Source organism: Syzygium oleosum, unplaced genomic scaffold (genome assembly GCF_021117445.2).
Source record: "Syzygium oleosum isolate NSW1041296 unplaced genomic scaffold, Sole_v2.1 Sole_v2.19, whole genome shotgun sequence".
Lineage (NCBI taxonomy): Eukaryota > Viridiplantae > Streptophyta > Magnoliopsida > Myrtales > Myrtaceae > Syzygium > Syzygium oleosum.
This window is the reverse complement of record NW_026607503.1, coordinates 6,384,410-6,398,625: the sequence shown is the minus strand read 5'-3', so window position 1 is coordinate 6,398,625 and position 14,216 is coordinate 6,384,410. Positions and strand designations below refer to the sequence as shown.

Below are 14,216 nucleotides of genomic sequence, written 5' to 3'. Positions count from 1 at the left end.
CTTTTTTTTATCGAGCGTTCCTCTCCGCCACCATCCTCTTCAAGCTTCGTCATTGATCTCATCAAATCGCCATCGTCGAGGCCGTCTTCACTTCCTTTGCACGCTTTGTCGATGTCGCATCTCGCTGTGGTCTCCGCTCTCTGTCTATCTCTCTCTCTCTCTCTCTCTCATTTTCGAGTTTCTTTGTTGTCGCAGCAACGGACAATACTCAAATAAACACTCCATCGTCGTCTTCACATTTTGGGTTTCTCTCTTTAGTCTAGCGGCCGAAAAGAGAAGTTCTACCTTTTGCTGCCTCCTAGGCCCCGCCCGACATGGGGTGCGGGCCAATGGCGAGGCAGTTCATCCCTTCGCGAGGCAGAGATAGGTAATGTGATCCTCGGCCCCATGCTCATCCCTAGATCTTGCGAATGATATAATAGACATTATATATTATTATTATTATTATTATTATTATTATTATAAGACGAGGTCGTCTTCGAATTTACCCAACAACTACTCTCTCTAGCTCCACTTTCCTTCTTTTGCCATCAATTATTTCATAGAGAATGAATTGGACAATTCATCAATCAGTCCATTCATTAATTTCCCGTCGCTTGATTTTGCTGCGCAGCTGCAATCGATAGAAAAAAAAAAATCGTCCTTCACTTCCATTACAGAAGGAGAGTCCATCAATGCAGAGACAAAGAAGTCTTTTACCATTTTTTACCTTACGTGATTCTGTAAACAAATCTGATAAAACCAACGAGGAGAAAGACCGGTGCGACAAAATGTCGGGACTTCCAAGAAGAGTCCTCCAGGACTCGCGACGCTGGCAAATTCCCGTGATCCTTTTTTTTTGGTCCCCTTGCTTACTGCAGCACGTGATCATCCCGGTCTGTACATCCTTCGACAACAACAGACTGCATCACATGCAGTCTTTTGGCCCAAAAACACAACATCGATCTTTGTTCGAAGGTACGTCGACTCTGAATTGGAATCAGCTTCTATTGTGTCGGTCACGGAACCCGCGCAATGTGACCGACCGATTATGTTGTCCTCGCCATATACTTGTCCGGCGCTTCAATTGGCAATCGCCGATTTTTTATTAGCCCGTTTCGTCGCGTGCCACTGTCGTATGAAAATGCGTCGTCCCTCCAAACATGCGCGATCACCTTGACAATTGACAACATGTAAAATAACGCGATGAAATCACGAGCGAACATCCACGATGACGTGACGATATGCGCAGAATTGTGCTGGACATGATGGCGTGGCGATGTGAAACCTGAATGCAGCTTGCAAAGCTAGCTCGTTCGCGGTCGATTTTTGAGTATCGGCTTTGCAATGCCTTGCTGCCTGCGAATCGAATCTCCAGAAGCTTTTACTTTCGAAATCGAGGATCAAAGTCGAAAGAAAAAAAAAATTGAAAATCCGTCCCATTTTTTCTATTGCATAGAGAGTCTCCCTAGGTCCGGGCGTGCTAATGTGATTCAAAATCTTAAGATCGTTTCAGGAGTGGCCACCAATCATTTCTCTTAGGTCGATTAGGAACTTGGAATATTATGTGATTCAAAAATATGCAACTTGTTCAAAGAAAGTTAAACAAAGAGATAGATCCAATCCATGACGAATTACAAGCTCAAATAGACATGAATCCAATGCCAACCAAAGGCCAACACACCTCGTCTACGCGTGCAAGAACTACGTTCAAGCACGGAAAGCAACTAACAGGAACGAATCTAATAATATCATAACAACGTTCAATCGGACAGGCATGAATCCAATGCCAAATCAATCAGTACAATTCGCGTATGCAAACATCGTCCTACCGCGAAACAACCAAGAGGGACGAATCCAATCCCAACAAGAGCAGCATTCATTCAAACGTGCATGAATCCAATGCCAATTCAATCAATCACCTCATGGAATGCAAACAACATGGCAGTAACTAAGGGGGGGGACATATCCAATCCCATCAAGATAGCATTCAATTTCAATTTCATTGTTCAATCCCAATCGATGTACAATCCAAGATTGACACGCAATTATAACATGCAATCTCAATCCGCGTCGAATTTCATACAACGTTTGAGGTCAGTGTGCAATTACAAGATAACGTATGATTTCACATAATTCCATACCAGCATGCAATTTCAATGATAAACATATACGTTTACAATACATCGCTTTTTTATGAACGATAAAAAAAAATAGTAATATATATAAGTTTAACAAAAGATATTCCCAAAAATCAATGAGAAGTCTAGTTTTATGATATTCCAATATGGAAAAAAAAAAAAAGATTCGTTAAAAGCATTTGGAATCGGAGAAGAAAAGTCCATAACAGGATGATTAGCATCTTAATTAAACCCGACGATATATAGAATGTTCAAAGAAAAAATTGCAAATAACTAGAAAGGATAACCTCTATCATTCGATCATTGTAATCTAAATTTTTGTTGGTATTATTGAGTCTACTTCTATTGCTACGTAGATATAAACAAGTAACAATTGCTAGATGAAGCTTTACAATGTTTGTTCATCGTCTTTCCCGCTCGACCCTCTAAATTTTTCTATTGCATACTCATATCCTCTATATTTTTTTCCTTCGATTTGTCATGTTAAGTCCTCCCGCAATAGCCCTAATTGTCTTACTGCGTCCATGCTGTGAAATGGACATGTGGTGCTGATAGGGCGTCGTATAAGCGGCACCCACCAACAAATTGACAACCAACAAAATTTTCCCAAAAAAGAAAAAGAAAAACAGAGAGAGACGTGCAGTAGCCGGTCACTGACGAGGATTTTTTTTTTTTTGGTCGAAAGAAAAATGTATTCATTAAACCGACGGGGATTCAGCTGTCCCAAAATGTACATGGAGAGAGCGGAGGTTCAACAGCTCTCAATTCCTCGTGGACGCCGACGGGGATGTCGCCATGATGGTTCGAGTCCTTGGCCTTTTGACTGGCGAGGGTTAGGCAACTCTTGTCGAGGTAATGTGTGCTCGGTGAGGGCAAGGCTACCCATTTGAGGGACGAATAAGTGTCGATTTGGATAACGATAGGCGATCTACCCATCGTTCCCTTATCAAGAAAAAGGAATTAAAAGCCCCCATTCGGCGAAAGATCACAAGTTGCCAAATGCATAAGCCAAAAGATTTGCACCCTTGAAGATAACAACGGCGATGACTCTTACGAAGCAAACCATTAAACAAGGTCCATGGTTCGCCCCGTTCGACACTTCCCGAATCCAAAAGTCAGCTAATTTGGCAAAAACTGCAGGATTTGACACGACCCCATTTTGGAATCAAGATCAGGCAAGACCGATGCTGTCTGTCTGTCATCAAAAGGGTTTGACCCTCTTTGCTTAGGATGCGTCACAGGGTCACGGGGGGGTTCATGTGGGTTGATCGTAATGATAAGGGACAAAAAGAGAATACCAACAAACGGTGTGATCCTGTACGGCTCGGCTTTCTTCCCTACTTTCACGCCTCTTTATGTAAATATTGTTTCGAATTTTTTTGTTCTTGATATCGCATCAACACTTGCGCCTTAATCATAGGCTTTTCCTTCTGTTCTCCGCGGTGCTATTTAATGCCACCGCTCTCTGTCTCTGTCTCTGTCTCTCTCTTCTTGGGGGGTGCATTGGCCGGGATCTGCTCGGCAAAATGTCACCGGGAAATCAGTTCTTGCTCATTTTCCGAACGTGGGTTCTCATGAAAGCTGAAAAAGAACAGAGCTTTGTGGTTTATCTGTTCATGTGAAGGCATTCTTGCTTTGGAACTTATGGTGGAAAAGAATTTGTTAAAAAGCCAAAGAGGACTTTGTTTTTTTTTCTGCAGAGCGTGGGTGGAAGTTGATTTTAGCTTTTTGCAGGCTTTTTCCTTGCTTCAGTAAATGTCTTGTGGATCGGCAGTGGTTTAGAGAGGGAGTGACGCTCTTCTTTGATTTAACTACAAATTGATGCTCCCGTGCTTTCTGGGTTTTGTTGAATTCTGGAGATTGTAATGCTGAAGTTGCAAAGATCACGTCTTTTGGTTTTTGTTTGGGAGTTGAGGTATGAGGTACATGGAGATGTGCATTGGTCTTTGTGTAACTGCTAAGTAAGTTTACCTACATCGAGGAGGTTTTAGAGTTTCAAGATGTCTGTACTCTGCTGGTTGAGTTATTGACAATGAGGTCGCCTCGTGGAGATAAATGGTGGCTCTTAGAATATTGCGAAAGCTCAGATCAGGTTAGATTAGATTAGATTCCTGAATTTTTGGGTTACCATTTGGATACACTCTGACTGTTTAATCAAGTGGCACTGATTGGGTCATGGTCATGGTGAATTTATGAGGATAGGGACAATTACTTGGTACTAAGATGTGCAGATTAGAGAAGCGTTTGGAGGATTGTGATCATAGAGACGAGTGTGAATTGGGGATGGGATTCTTGAAAGAGGGAAAGGTCCAGAAATTCAGGAGGTCGTTAGTTTCAAAGTATGGAACGAAGCTCTGGATTCTGCGAGTGACCACGACCGCATTGATTTGGATTAGCGTCGTTCAGTTGATGGCGATTGGGGGGACTTGGGGTCCGAGATTGTTGAAGGACTGGCCTTCTTGTTTTATTCCTGCAGATCATTCTTTGGCAGTTCAATCATCTTCTATACCAACCAAAGTCCGGCTTCCCCCAAAGAGTAAGTTGGCTTGTGAACACCTTTTCAGTGAAAAAAAAAGATTAGACAGAATATTGAAAATTTAGTCATAGAACAACTGAAGGCTTCTTTATGCGTGTGCTTGAGCCTTCATCTGGATTAATTTGTTTGTGGGGGATGTAGAATTCGAGGAATTTGTTTACAAGATGAGCTTTTTGAAACCCTCCAGACATTTGTATTTAGTTATTTTCTAGGTTATTAATTTTCTTGATAATTTGTATGCTTCTCAGAGCCATGTCTCAATCAGGTTGATGCTTCCAAGGTTGCTATTCCTAGTTTAGCTTAACCCCATGATTTCTTTTCAGGGGTTTACAAGAACAACGGTTATCTTATGGTTTCATGCAATGGAGGGCTCAATCAAATGCGAGCTGCTGTGAGTTGTTTCGAGTCTTCTCAACTTAGTTGCATAAAAGAACCATGTCGACTTTCGGTTATCGTTTAATCCTCATCTGCTATTCCTCATGTGAATTTCCATCTCTCTTACTTTTGAATTTGCTTGACAGATATGTGACATGGTTGCTATCGCCAGATACTTGAATGTCACTCTAATTGTTCCAGAACTGGACAAAACCTCCTTCTGGGCTGACCCGAGGTAAGTTCCATATCTATTAATGGATTTGTCAATGTATGGATGATGCATCCAAATAATATAAGATTAAAGTTTTGCTAAATTTTGACGAGGCAGTGAGTTCCAAGACATATTTGACGTTGATCATTTCATCTCTTCTTTGAGAGATGAGGTCCGTATACTGAAGGACTTACCCCCGAGGCTCAAGAAAAGAGTGGAACTAGGAATGTTCTACTCATTACCACCCATCAGTTGGTCTAACCTTTCTTACTATCTTGATCAAGTAAGTCCATACAAATGAAGCAACTACTTAGATCAGTCCTATCTGGGAATGAATCTCAAATTTTGACCTATTTACAACAGGTACTTCCTCTGGCAAGAAAGTACAAAGTTTTACATTTGACTCGAACGGACACTCGGCTCGCCAACAATGGGGTGCCTCTGGAAATTCAGAAGCTGCGGTGTCGAGTAAACTTTAATTCTCTGAGATTTACTCCCCAGATAGAGGAATTAGGTAGAAAAGCCGTCCGGATTCTGAGGGAAAAGGGCCCCTTCTTGGTTCTGCATCTGAGATACGAAATGGACATGCTCGCTTTCTCCGGCTGCTCTCATGGTTGCAACAGTGAGGAGGTAGAGGAGTTGACACGACTCAGGTAATCCTTCTTCACATCTTCCAGTTGGCCATAGTCTATCCCCGATGCTAACTTGTTATTATTACTCTAGAAATCCTCTGACATTGTCGTACTTTATAGATATGCCTACCCGTGGTGGAAGGAGAAAGTGATAGACTCGGAGATGAAAAGAAGAGAAGGCTTCTGCCCTTTAACGCCAGAAGAAACTGCTCTTGTTCTAGATGCATTGGGTATTGATCGAAACGTCCAAATATACATTGCTGCTGGAGAGATATATGGTGGAGAGAGAAGGATGGAAACTCTATCGTCATCTTTTCGTAACTTGGTCAGTTGGAGTAAACAGATTTCTTAATCTTCTTTCACTGCTTATTACGTCTGTGACTGTTTGTTAACTCTGCTGATTGGCCCAGGTGAGGAAAGAGACTTTGCTGAAACCAGCAGATTTGAAGTTTTTCCAGAATCACTCGTCGCAAATGGCGGCACTAGATTATTTAGTCTCGTTGGAAAGTGATATATTTATTCCAACGTACGATGGGAATATGGCGAAAGTGGTTGAAGGCCATCGAAGGTAAATTAATGCGGAGTAGTCTCTAGTCTGTTTATGGTACTTCAGTAGCCTGCTTTAGTATTATGGTAGGTGCACGAAGTTTGAGTCTCTGCCTCATTTGAAAACTCTGTTTCAGATTCTTGGGCTTCAAAAAGACTATTTTGCTAGACAGAAAGCTTCTGGTCAGTTTGGTCGATCGGTACATGAATGGATCGTTCGGTTGGGACGAGTTCTCTTCTCTCGTTAAGGAAGCTCATTCACTTCGGATGGGCAGCCCAAAGTCACGAGTCATGATTCCGGATAGACCGAAGGAAGAAGATTACTTCTATGCCAATCCTCAGGAGTGCTTGCAACTGTTAGATGAGCCACTGATAAGTACATGATCTGACCACAACCACTGAACATCAGAAGTGGTGATGCAAATGCTGTGGGACGTGCCCTTCACAATAATGGCATCGGTGTGCACGTCATAGTCGGAACTCAGAAACCCATTGGGGTCAAGATTTTCGAAGTTCCGGTCACCGGCGGTTACTGTAAATGAACGAGACATGTTGGCCAACGGTAATTCCTTATTTTTCCAAATAATCAGATTCATGTATCATTGAAAACTTGCCATTGATTGGTTATTACATACTCGAGCTGCAAAGATAATTAGAGGGTGATGAAGATGTCCAACAGTTGTAATACTCCACCCCCTCCATGGATGTAATGTCAGTTATACATGTTGCAAAGAGTTGCCTTCTTAGAACTGTCGACCAGACTCACTCTCTCTCTCTATCTCTCATCAGTTTATCTTTTGTTACACAAGTATTTTCTAGTTCGCAAGTATGTTCCCTGTTGCCATAATCTGCGGCCTCGTGAAGCAAACAAAACTGTATTCCATAATCCTAATATCATGTTGCACAAAAGAATCGTTTCTGCATCGATTCGAAACCCCAAAAAATGTTTTCGAAGGTGCAGCATCGCCAAACAAATCAAGACTTCGAAGGTGCAGCATTGCCAAACCAATCAAGACCCGGTACGACATTATGGAAGTAGAGAAAGAGTAACTCAAGAATTCAACAAATGCATGAACATTTCAAGAATTTCTGATTCGTCCTCAGCCGCACTCAGTTCTTCCAGCTGGGTTTGTCCATAAATTCTCCCCCAAAGCCGTGTGACTTGGGATAAGCCGTGGTCAACATGGTTGGGGTTCATCTCCATTAAGTATTGCCAGTTTGACCAAAAACCAGATGTCTTCATCATTCTATATAACAATAATAGACATTGTGCGCGCGATTTGGTAGAACTCACGTCTGACTGGTGCACGAAGTGGAGAGAACAGACCGTGCCCTATTGCATCATCCCAAAATGATTGCCCAATATCCACTCAAAGTGGCAGAGGAATTTAATAATCTCAGTGCAATCACCAAGGACCCAACGAGTCTGTCCAGAAGATATGATATTGAAAAATGAGACAATGGGGTCGTTGGTGGAGCACTTAAGTATAGAGAGAGGAATGAGTGATCCAATGAAGCTTTATTTCTGGGTGATCCGAGGACTTTGTTTTTCCGTGCCCTTTGTTGGGTGATCCAAGAAGCCGCTTTCCAATGACTTTGGTCGTATGCTGAGGGCTAGCGATCCTCAAATTTCGACTTCAAGCGGGTGCCCCTTTTCAACGTAGCTTTCGCACCACACAAACCGTTTCTTCGGCTAAATTTGGGAGGCTAGCCACTGTTTCGAAACGTCTTGTAAGTCGTGCGTGCGAAGTATTCTTGTTTAGACCCGAACTGAAAAAAGACCGGGTCCATCACAACCGTTAATATTGTAGATCTCACATGGCCTACATGATTGACGAATGTTCATAAGATCAACGATTGTGATGAACCCGATCCAGTAAAACGGCATGAATGAATGTCCATTTGACCTAGGCATAAGTGTGGTGCGAAGTAAACAATATGAGGATTGCATATGCTCAAACTGTGTATAGGTCATAGTCCCACTTTCTAAAGCGAGCACCAGCATAATGTGAGTCAAGCGTAAGATGATGCTGACGGCGAAAATGCTTGGCAAGCACATAAGATGTTAAGCGAAGGAATTTGGGTAATTCATCAGTATTCATGACCCCGCAAGGCGTCATAGAATGCTTTGAATCTAACAACGGCTTAGATCCACCAACTCATTGAAAGTTACATGCTTTCCTTAAAGGAAATTCACACCTCAGAGTAGGGCCTATCTAGAAATTTCTTCCATCGGCACAGGTACTACATTGTCAAGCCTTTGTAAATTGGGTAATAACGGAGTCAGCAAGGCCTATTTTGAAAAAAATTAATTAGTTAAGTAATTTGATATATTGTCATTTAATTGTCTCTATGGAAACACTAACAGAATATCATCGTGTATTGCTGGCAAGATGTCGACTTAAATGACAATTCAGTTTGCTTCTCTCTTTACGGTCTTGATTCAAGCATTGTTGAGAGTGGTCTAGGATTAAAATCGCGAATGTACTCGGCCGATGTGGAGGAGTGTGTTCTCAAGATCCTCCGGGAGATAGACCAATTGAGGTACACGAAAGCGGGCTCGAACACCACTCAACCACTAAAAAGAAAATGGAATACTATTGTATCCATACGTTAATTCATGTGAATTGGAACAACAGTTTTAAGCATTTAATTTAACTCAGCCAATCCCATTGCACACATGAAAAGATAGTGTGGAGTCATGAACTCAAAGTATAAAGACATGGAATAATGGGCCAACTCAGTCCCACTCAATATAAGAAAGTCAAGCACGACAGTGCAAGCGCTTGTGCTATGCCCATGCTTGTCTTTAGGGATGAGTGTTCCAAGTTCTAGGCATATTTCGTCTAGATTTCACCTAAAACTTGAAATTTACCTGTCATAATAGATTCGTCATTTTTTGGAATCTCGAATCTACCTTGCATATTCTAAAATCTGGAATCAACATTGTCACAAGTTCCAAGGTCTACCTAGGGCCAATTCCTTTTTTTTGTTTTTCATTTTTAGTCAAGCAAAATGAAAGTGAACGCAACAACAAAAATGAAGGTTTCGCATTTGTGAATAGCAACAATCCTTAAAATATGAACACATAAAATAAAAAAAAAACCAAAAAAAAAAGGTTTAAAACATGTAACATAAAATCTAAATTTTTTGTAGAATGGGAGAGTGGAATCTTCTCTATCTTTGTTTTTGGAAAAAGAGCTGTGACATCAATAATGCTAATTATGTCCTTTGTTAAAATAAAGGATTAATATTACGAACAACCCCAAATTTGTGATAAATGTACCCCAAACTAATTTTTTGACCACTAAAAACCCTAAACTGATATACCTGTGGCAATTTTACCCTCTATTAGTTTCCGTTAAATTTTATTGTCAAATTGCTTTGTTAAATGACACGCGATAATTGACAGATGTACCAGTTTTGAGTTTTACCCTCCGTTTGTCATGAGTGTACCAGTTTGTGATTTTTCGTGGTATTAATCTAATTTAACATAGGGTAAATTTGTCACAAGTGTACCGATTTGGGGTTTTTGGTTTCTTATGGTCGAAAAATTACTTTTGGGTAAAATTGTCACAAGTGTACCAGTTTGGGATTTTCGATGGATAAAAAATTAGTTTGGAAAATTTATCACAAGTATACCAGTTTGGGGTTTTTAATGATATTAGCCTTAAAATAAAACTTAGCGAGGGTCTTCTCGGCGGTTGCCCCTTGCCACGTGGAATTCTCGGGTATGATAAAGTGGATAATAATGGGAAGTTTAGCTGGTAATGAGAAGATGCTAGCAAGAGGACAAAATCTTCCCCCCAAATTTGTTTTGGTACATCATGCATGTGCCTTACCAACCCAACAGCTTTAGACGGTCTATGAGGTGATTTTGGAGATCCAATTAAAGCTCTTTGGGAGCCCATTTGGAGGGGCAAACAGAGATCAAGAAGTGCATATTTTAGTATTTGAGAGGCCAAAGAGAAGGGATAAAACTGCTTTATCTGGTGACGGAATATTTGGGTGTAGCTACAGTTACCATCTTGTTGTCCATAACTGATTTACTAGGTCAGAGCCTTTCATACGAACCTTCAATTCAGTCAAATGTCCCTATAATGAAGAGTTTACTTAGCCAATGACCATTCAGCTTGCTTTCAATTTTGAGGTTTGAGGAGAGGAAGAAAGCCAAGGAGGGAATCGCTCTAGAGAGGAAGATTAGGGGCTTTTTTAGAATGAGAAAGCCTAAGTCAATTTCTATTTTATGGTTTGGTAGGTTCTCGATTTGGTTCTCGGATAGGTTTTCGATTTCTGGTCCGGTTTCCCTGAAAATCAGAAACTGAAGGTTCCTACAATTGTGGAACCGGGAACTGGGCATGGTCTCACCAGAACCTGGAAAGCAATCCGGTTCTACTCTGGAACTATGCTTAACTCTACTTGTCTCCCTCGCTTGCTCATGCTCGAACACGTGCTGGTCCAATAGGAAAAATCAATATGAAACATACCCTATTCCCCCTTTTGAATTCGTAATTCGATGTGTTTTTAAATGGTAGTACAACATGATACTTACAAGAATGTTGGACCTTATATAAGAAATTTATTGCGGGTTCTCCGCCAATTGGGTCGTTCCTTGGGCCGTGTCGATGAACTTGGGCCCTTGGCCTATCCCCAATGGGTTGTGCCGGCAAGGCCTATGTCGTGTTAAATGGGCCAATGTCTAGATTTTGGCATTAGAATTATTGATTCCACCTTGAGATCATCCCCGACCAAGCTAATTCCAAGTCTTAATAAACGAAATTTTATCTCATTTTCTGAAAGAAAAAAACATAGAGTTATTTATATGAAGATTTCACACATTTACCTCCTATTCAGGATTGTCTAGTATTTAATTTTACTTTTGTTATAGTTTTGGGTGAATTTAGCCGACTAATAGTTTAAAGTTGAAAATAATAAAAAAAGGGAAAATACCACAAAAAAACCCCCAAATTATGTCCATTGTGACACATTTGCCCTAAAATTTTTTTTGTGACACAAAAAACCCCAAACTATGCTCATTGTGACACATTTACCCTCGGTTAGGATTCCGTTAAAAATCAACGTTAAAATCTGACGTGTCTCTGACGTGACGTCTGATGTGGCGCCACGTGAGCGCCCAGTCAGGGAAATAAAATAAAATAAAAATTAAACCTAAAAAAGAGAAAAAAAAAATCGGAGTACTGTAATCGCTGTTACTGTTCATCGTCTTCGATGCACTCGTACATCACTGCCGTCTAGCGCTTGTCCATCACTGCCCAGAGCCACCTGGACATTCGGCTATGTATAATTCATCTTTTGCTTTTTCTTCCCCTTTTTTTTCTTTTGTTGTAATCTTCTTCCTTGTTCCTTTTGGGTTCATCAGAGTACACGTCATGACGTCCGATCCTTCGTTCAGCGACCGAAGAAGAAAATGTCACCATTCCAAGCCAACTTTCTCAGCCTCCTCCTCCTCCTCCTCCTTGATGTTGACTTGAAAGTTTGAAGTGAATTCAAAACCGCAATTCACCCGAACCGTGCCTTATGTGGGGCTGAGAAATGCTTAGAGGCAGCAACGATGGCCGCTTCAGGCGCAGTTCGGTTGGTGTGATGCTTCCTACTATCCGCTCCTACCGGCGAAGCCAAGAAAGAAAAGAAGGTCTTGAACCAGGGTATGTTTTTCGGGTCGCCCTTCATCTTCCTACTCAGATTCTTCTATTCGCACACCAGCTGAAAATATCAGTAAGTAAGAAACAAGACAGAGAAAAGAGGGTGAAGATGGAGTTGAACTCGTGAACTTGCTTCTTTGATGGCTGATTTGCTGTGTGTTTTCTTGCTTGATCTCCATGTGTTATATATAGAGGTCTTGTTACTTGATGTCCAAGGCTGTAGCGCTTACCGATTAGCAAAGAGACTGGACCTGACCGCGTTGAAACATAGGTAACTCCTGAACGTTTTGACCTCATGACCATATGGTTGACTTTAGTTCATTTTTGGGTTCTTACGCAGGCAATGTCCTTCGACTTTCGCAGCATCCGCAACTTCGTGGATTTATCTTGGAAACCATAGTTGAAGCTTCCCCCTAGCGTAATTAAATTGGTTGAGTGAATCAAGAGCCCGGCGTTGAAACAAGTCAGAGCAAGCCATCTCTTACTAGTGCTAGTCTTACCCGATGGCCGACGCCCGCATGGAGATATGCCAGTTTGTGTGCCAAGGCTATGTTTATTTCGCAGAAAATGAATGATTGGCCAAGTATTTTTCGTAAATGAATGCTTGTATCGCTTGAAAGAATTAGTTAATGAATTTTTTTTTCAGTATGTATCGCCGGATCTGGCGAGGGCCGTCCTTGCTCGACGCCGGTGAGGGCCGCCCTTGCTCGACACCGGCGAGGGCCCCCCTCGCCGGAAAGGAAAAAAAAAGAGAAAAAAAAAAGAAAAAGAAAAAAAGACGAAAATGCCCATGGACTAAATACATTGGGGTAAATGTGTCACAAATAGCATAGTTTGGGGTTTTTTGTGTCACAGAAAAAAGTTCGGGGTAAATGTGTGACAGGTGGCAAAATTTGGGGTTTTTGGTGGTTTTTTTTCGTAAAAGAAAGCAACCAATCTTGGTGACCAAATCTTGAAATATATTTTTAACAGAAAACAAACCTTCAATTATCAAGTTCCACCGCTCAAGAAGTTAAACATGATTTTTTCCATGGAAACCTTGATTATGGGAAGTAATTGGGGAAAAAACTTCAGCTTATGTAAATAAAGGGAAAACTCCAATTTGATGATTTTGAGTTGTCGTCAATTCAAATAAAATCCGGCCTTTATTTTATTATGAATTCCCATAATCAAGTTTGATACACAATTGTGGACAAAACTCATGAATATTTTAGCTGTAAGAGAGTGCCAAACATGTTTTTGCAATTTTCACTCACAAATGAAAATTTTTCATTTCTATGTACCAAACATAAGGGCGAGCTTTGGTGTATCCATAAAAAGGTAGCTCCATGATGGCATGAGGTCGAGGGTTCAAGTCGCAGAAACAAGTAAACCGTGGGTGTGGCATGCATACGTATTGACCGAGCAATCTTACGCTTACAGAGATCCATTTACAAAATTGATTTATTAAGTGATGTGCTCGACTTTGAGCGATTCATTAAACAAGTGAATCATATTTGCGAACGAATAACGGTCCGACACTTCACTTAGGAAATGAGTTTTGTAGGTTTAAGAGTCTGGCATTTTATTTAGGGAAAAAACCACCAAAAACCCTAAACTTTGCCATCTGTGACACATTTACCCCGAACTTTTTTTTGTGACACCAAAAACCCCGAACTTTGCTTTTTGTGACACATTTACCCCAATGTATTTAGTCCATGGGCATTTTCGTCTTTTCTGCTTTTTTTTTTTTTCTTTTTTTTTTCCTTTCCGGCGTCGGCCTCGCCGGATCCGGCGAGGGGGGCCCTCGCCGGCGTCGAGCGAGGGCGGCCCTCGCCGGATCCGGCGAGGGTCGCCCTCGCTCGGGCGAGCGAGGGCGGCCCTCGCCCGACTCAAAGCGAGGTCGACCCTCGCCGGCGTCGGGCGAGGGCGACCTCGCCGGCGTCGGGCGAGGTGCGCCCTCGCCGGCGTCGGGCGAGGGCGACCCTCGCCGGCGTCGGGCGAGGTTCGCCGCTCGCTGGGCGAGCGAGGGCCACCCTCGCCCGACTCGAGCGAGGTCGACCCTCGCCGGCGTCGGCGAGGGTCGACCTCGCCTAAGTCGGGCGAGGGCCGCCCTCGCTCGCCCGGTGCGAGGCGACCCTCGCCGGCGTCGGC

General features: G+C 42.1%; 1 protein-coding gene across 3 annotated transcripts; it reads left to right on the top strand.

Annotated features, from left to right (window-relative positions):
* Positions 1 to 3,473: 3,473 nt before the first annotated feature.
* LOC115673995 (rhamnogalacturonan I rhamnosyltransferase 1) lies at positions 3,474 to 7,169 on the top strand. Of its 3 annotated transcripts, none has more exons than XM_056320089.1 (9): positions 3,474 to 4,212; positions 4,323 to 4,656; positions 4,980 to 5,047; positions 5,178 to 5,266; positions 5,360 to 5,525; positions 5,606 to 5,895; positions 5,995 to 6,199; positions 6,285 to 6,442; positions 6,512 to 6,805. In XM_056320089.1, exons 1-9 carry the CDS (start codon positions 4,153 to 4,155, stop codon positions 6,666 to 6,668), a joined length of 1,527 nt encoding a protein of 508 aa, XP_056176064.1. In that variant the 5' UTR covers positions 3,474 to 4,152; the 3' UTR covers positions 6,669 to 6,805. The 3 variants fall into 3 exon arrangements, with proteins under 3 accessions (XP_056176064.1, XP_056176063.1, XP_056176062.1); XM_056320088.1 differs by having other exon boundaries at positions 3,482 to 4,212; positions 5,408 to 5,525; positions 6,558 to 7,169; XM_056320087.1 differs by having other exon boundaries at positions 3,486 to 4,212; positions 6,558 to 7,169.
* Positions 7,170 to 14,216: the final 7,047 nt, after the last annotated feature.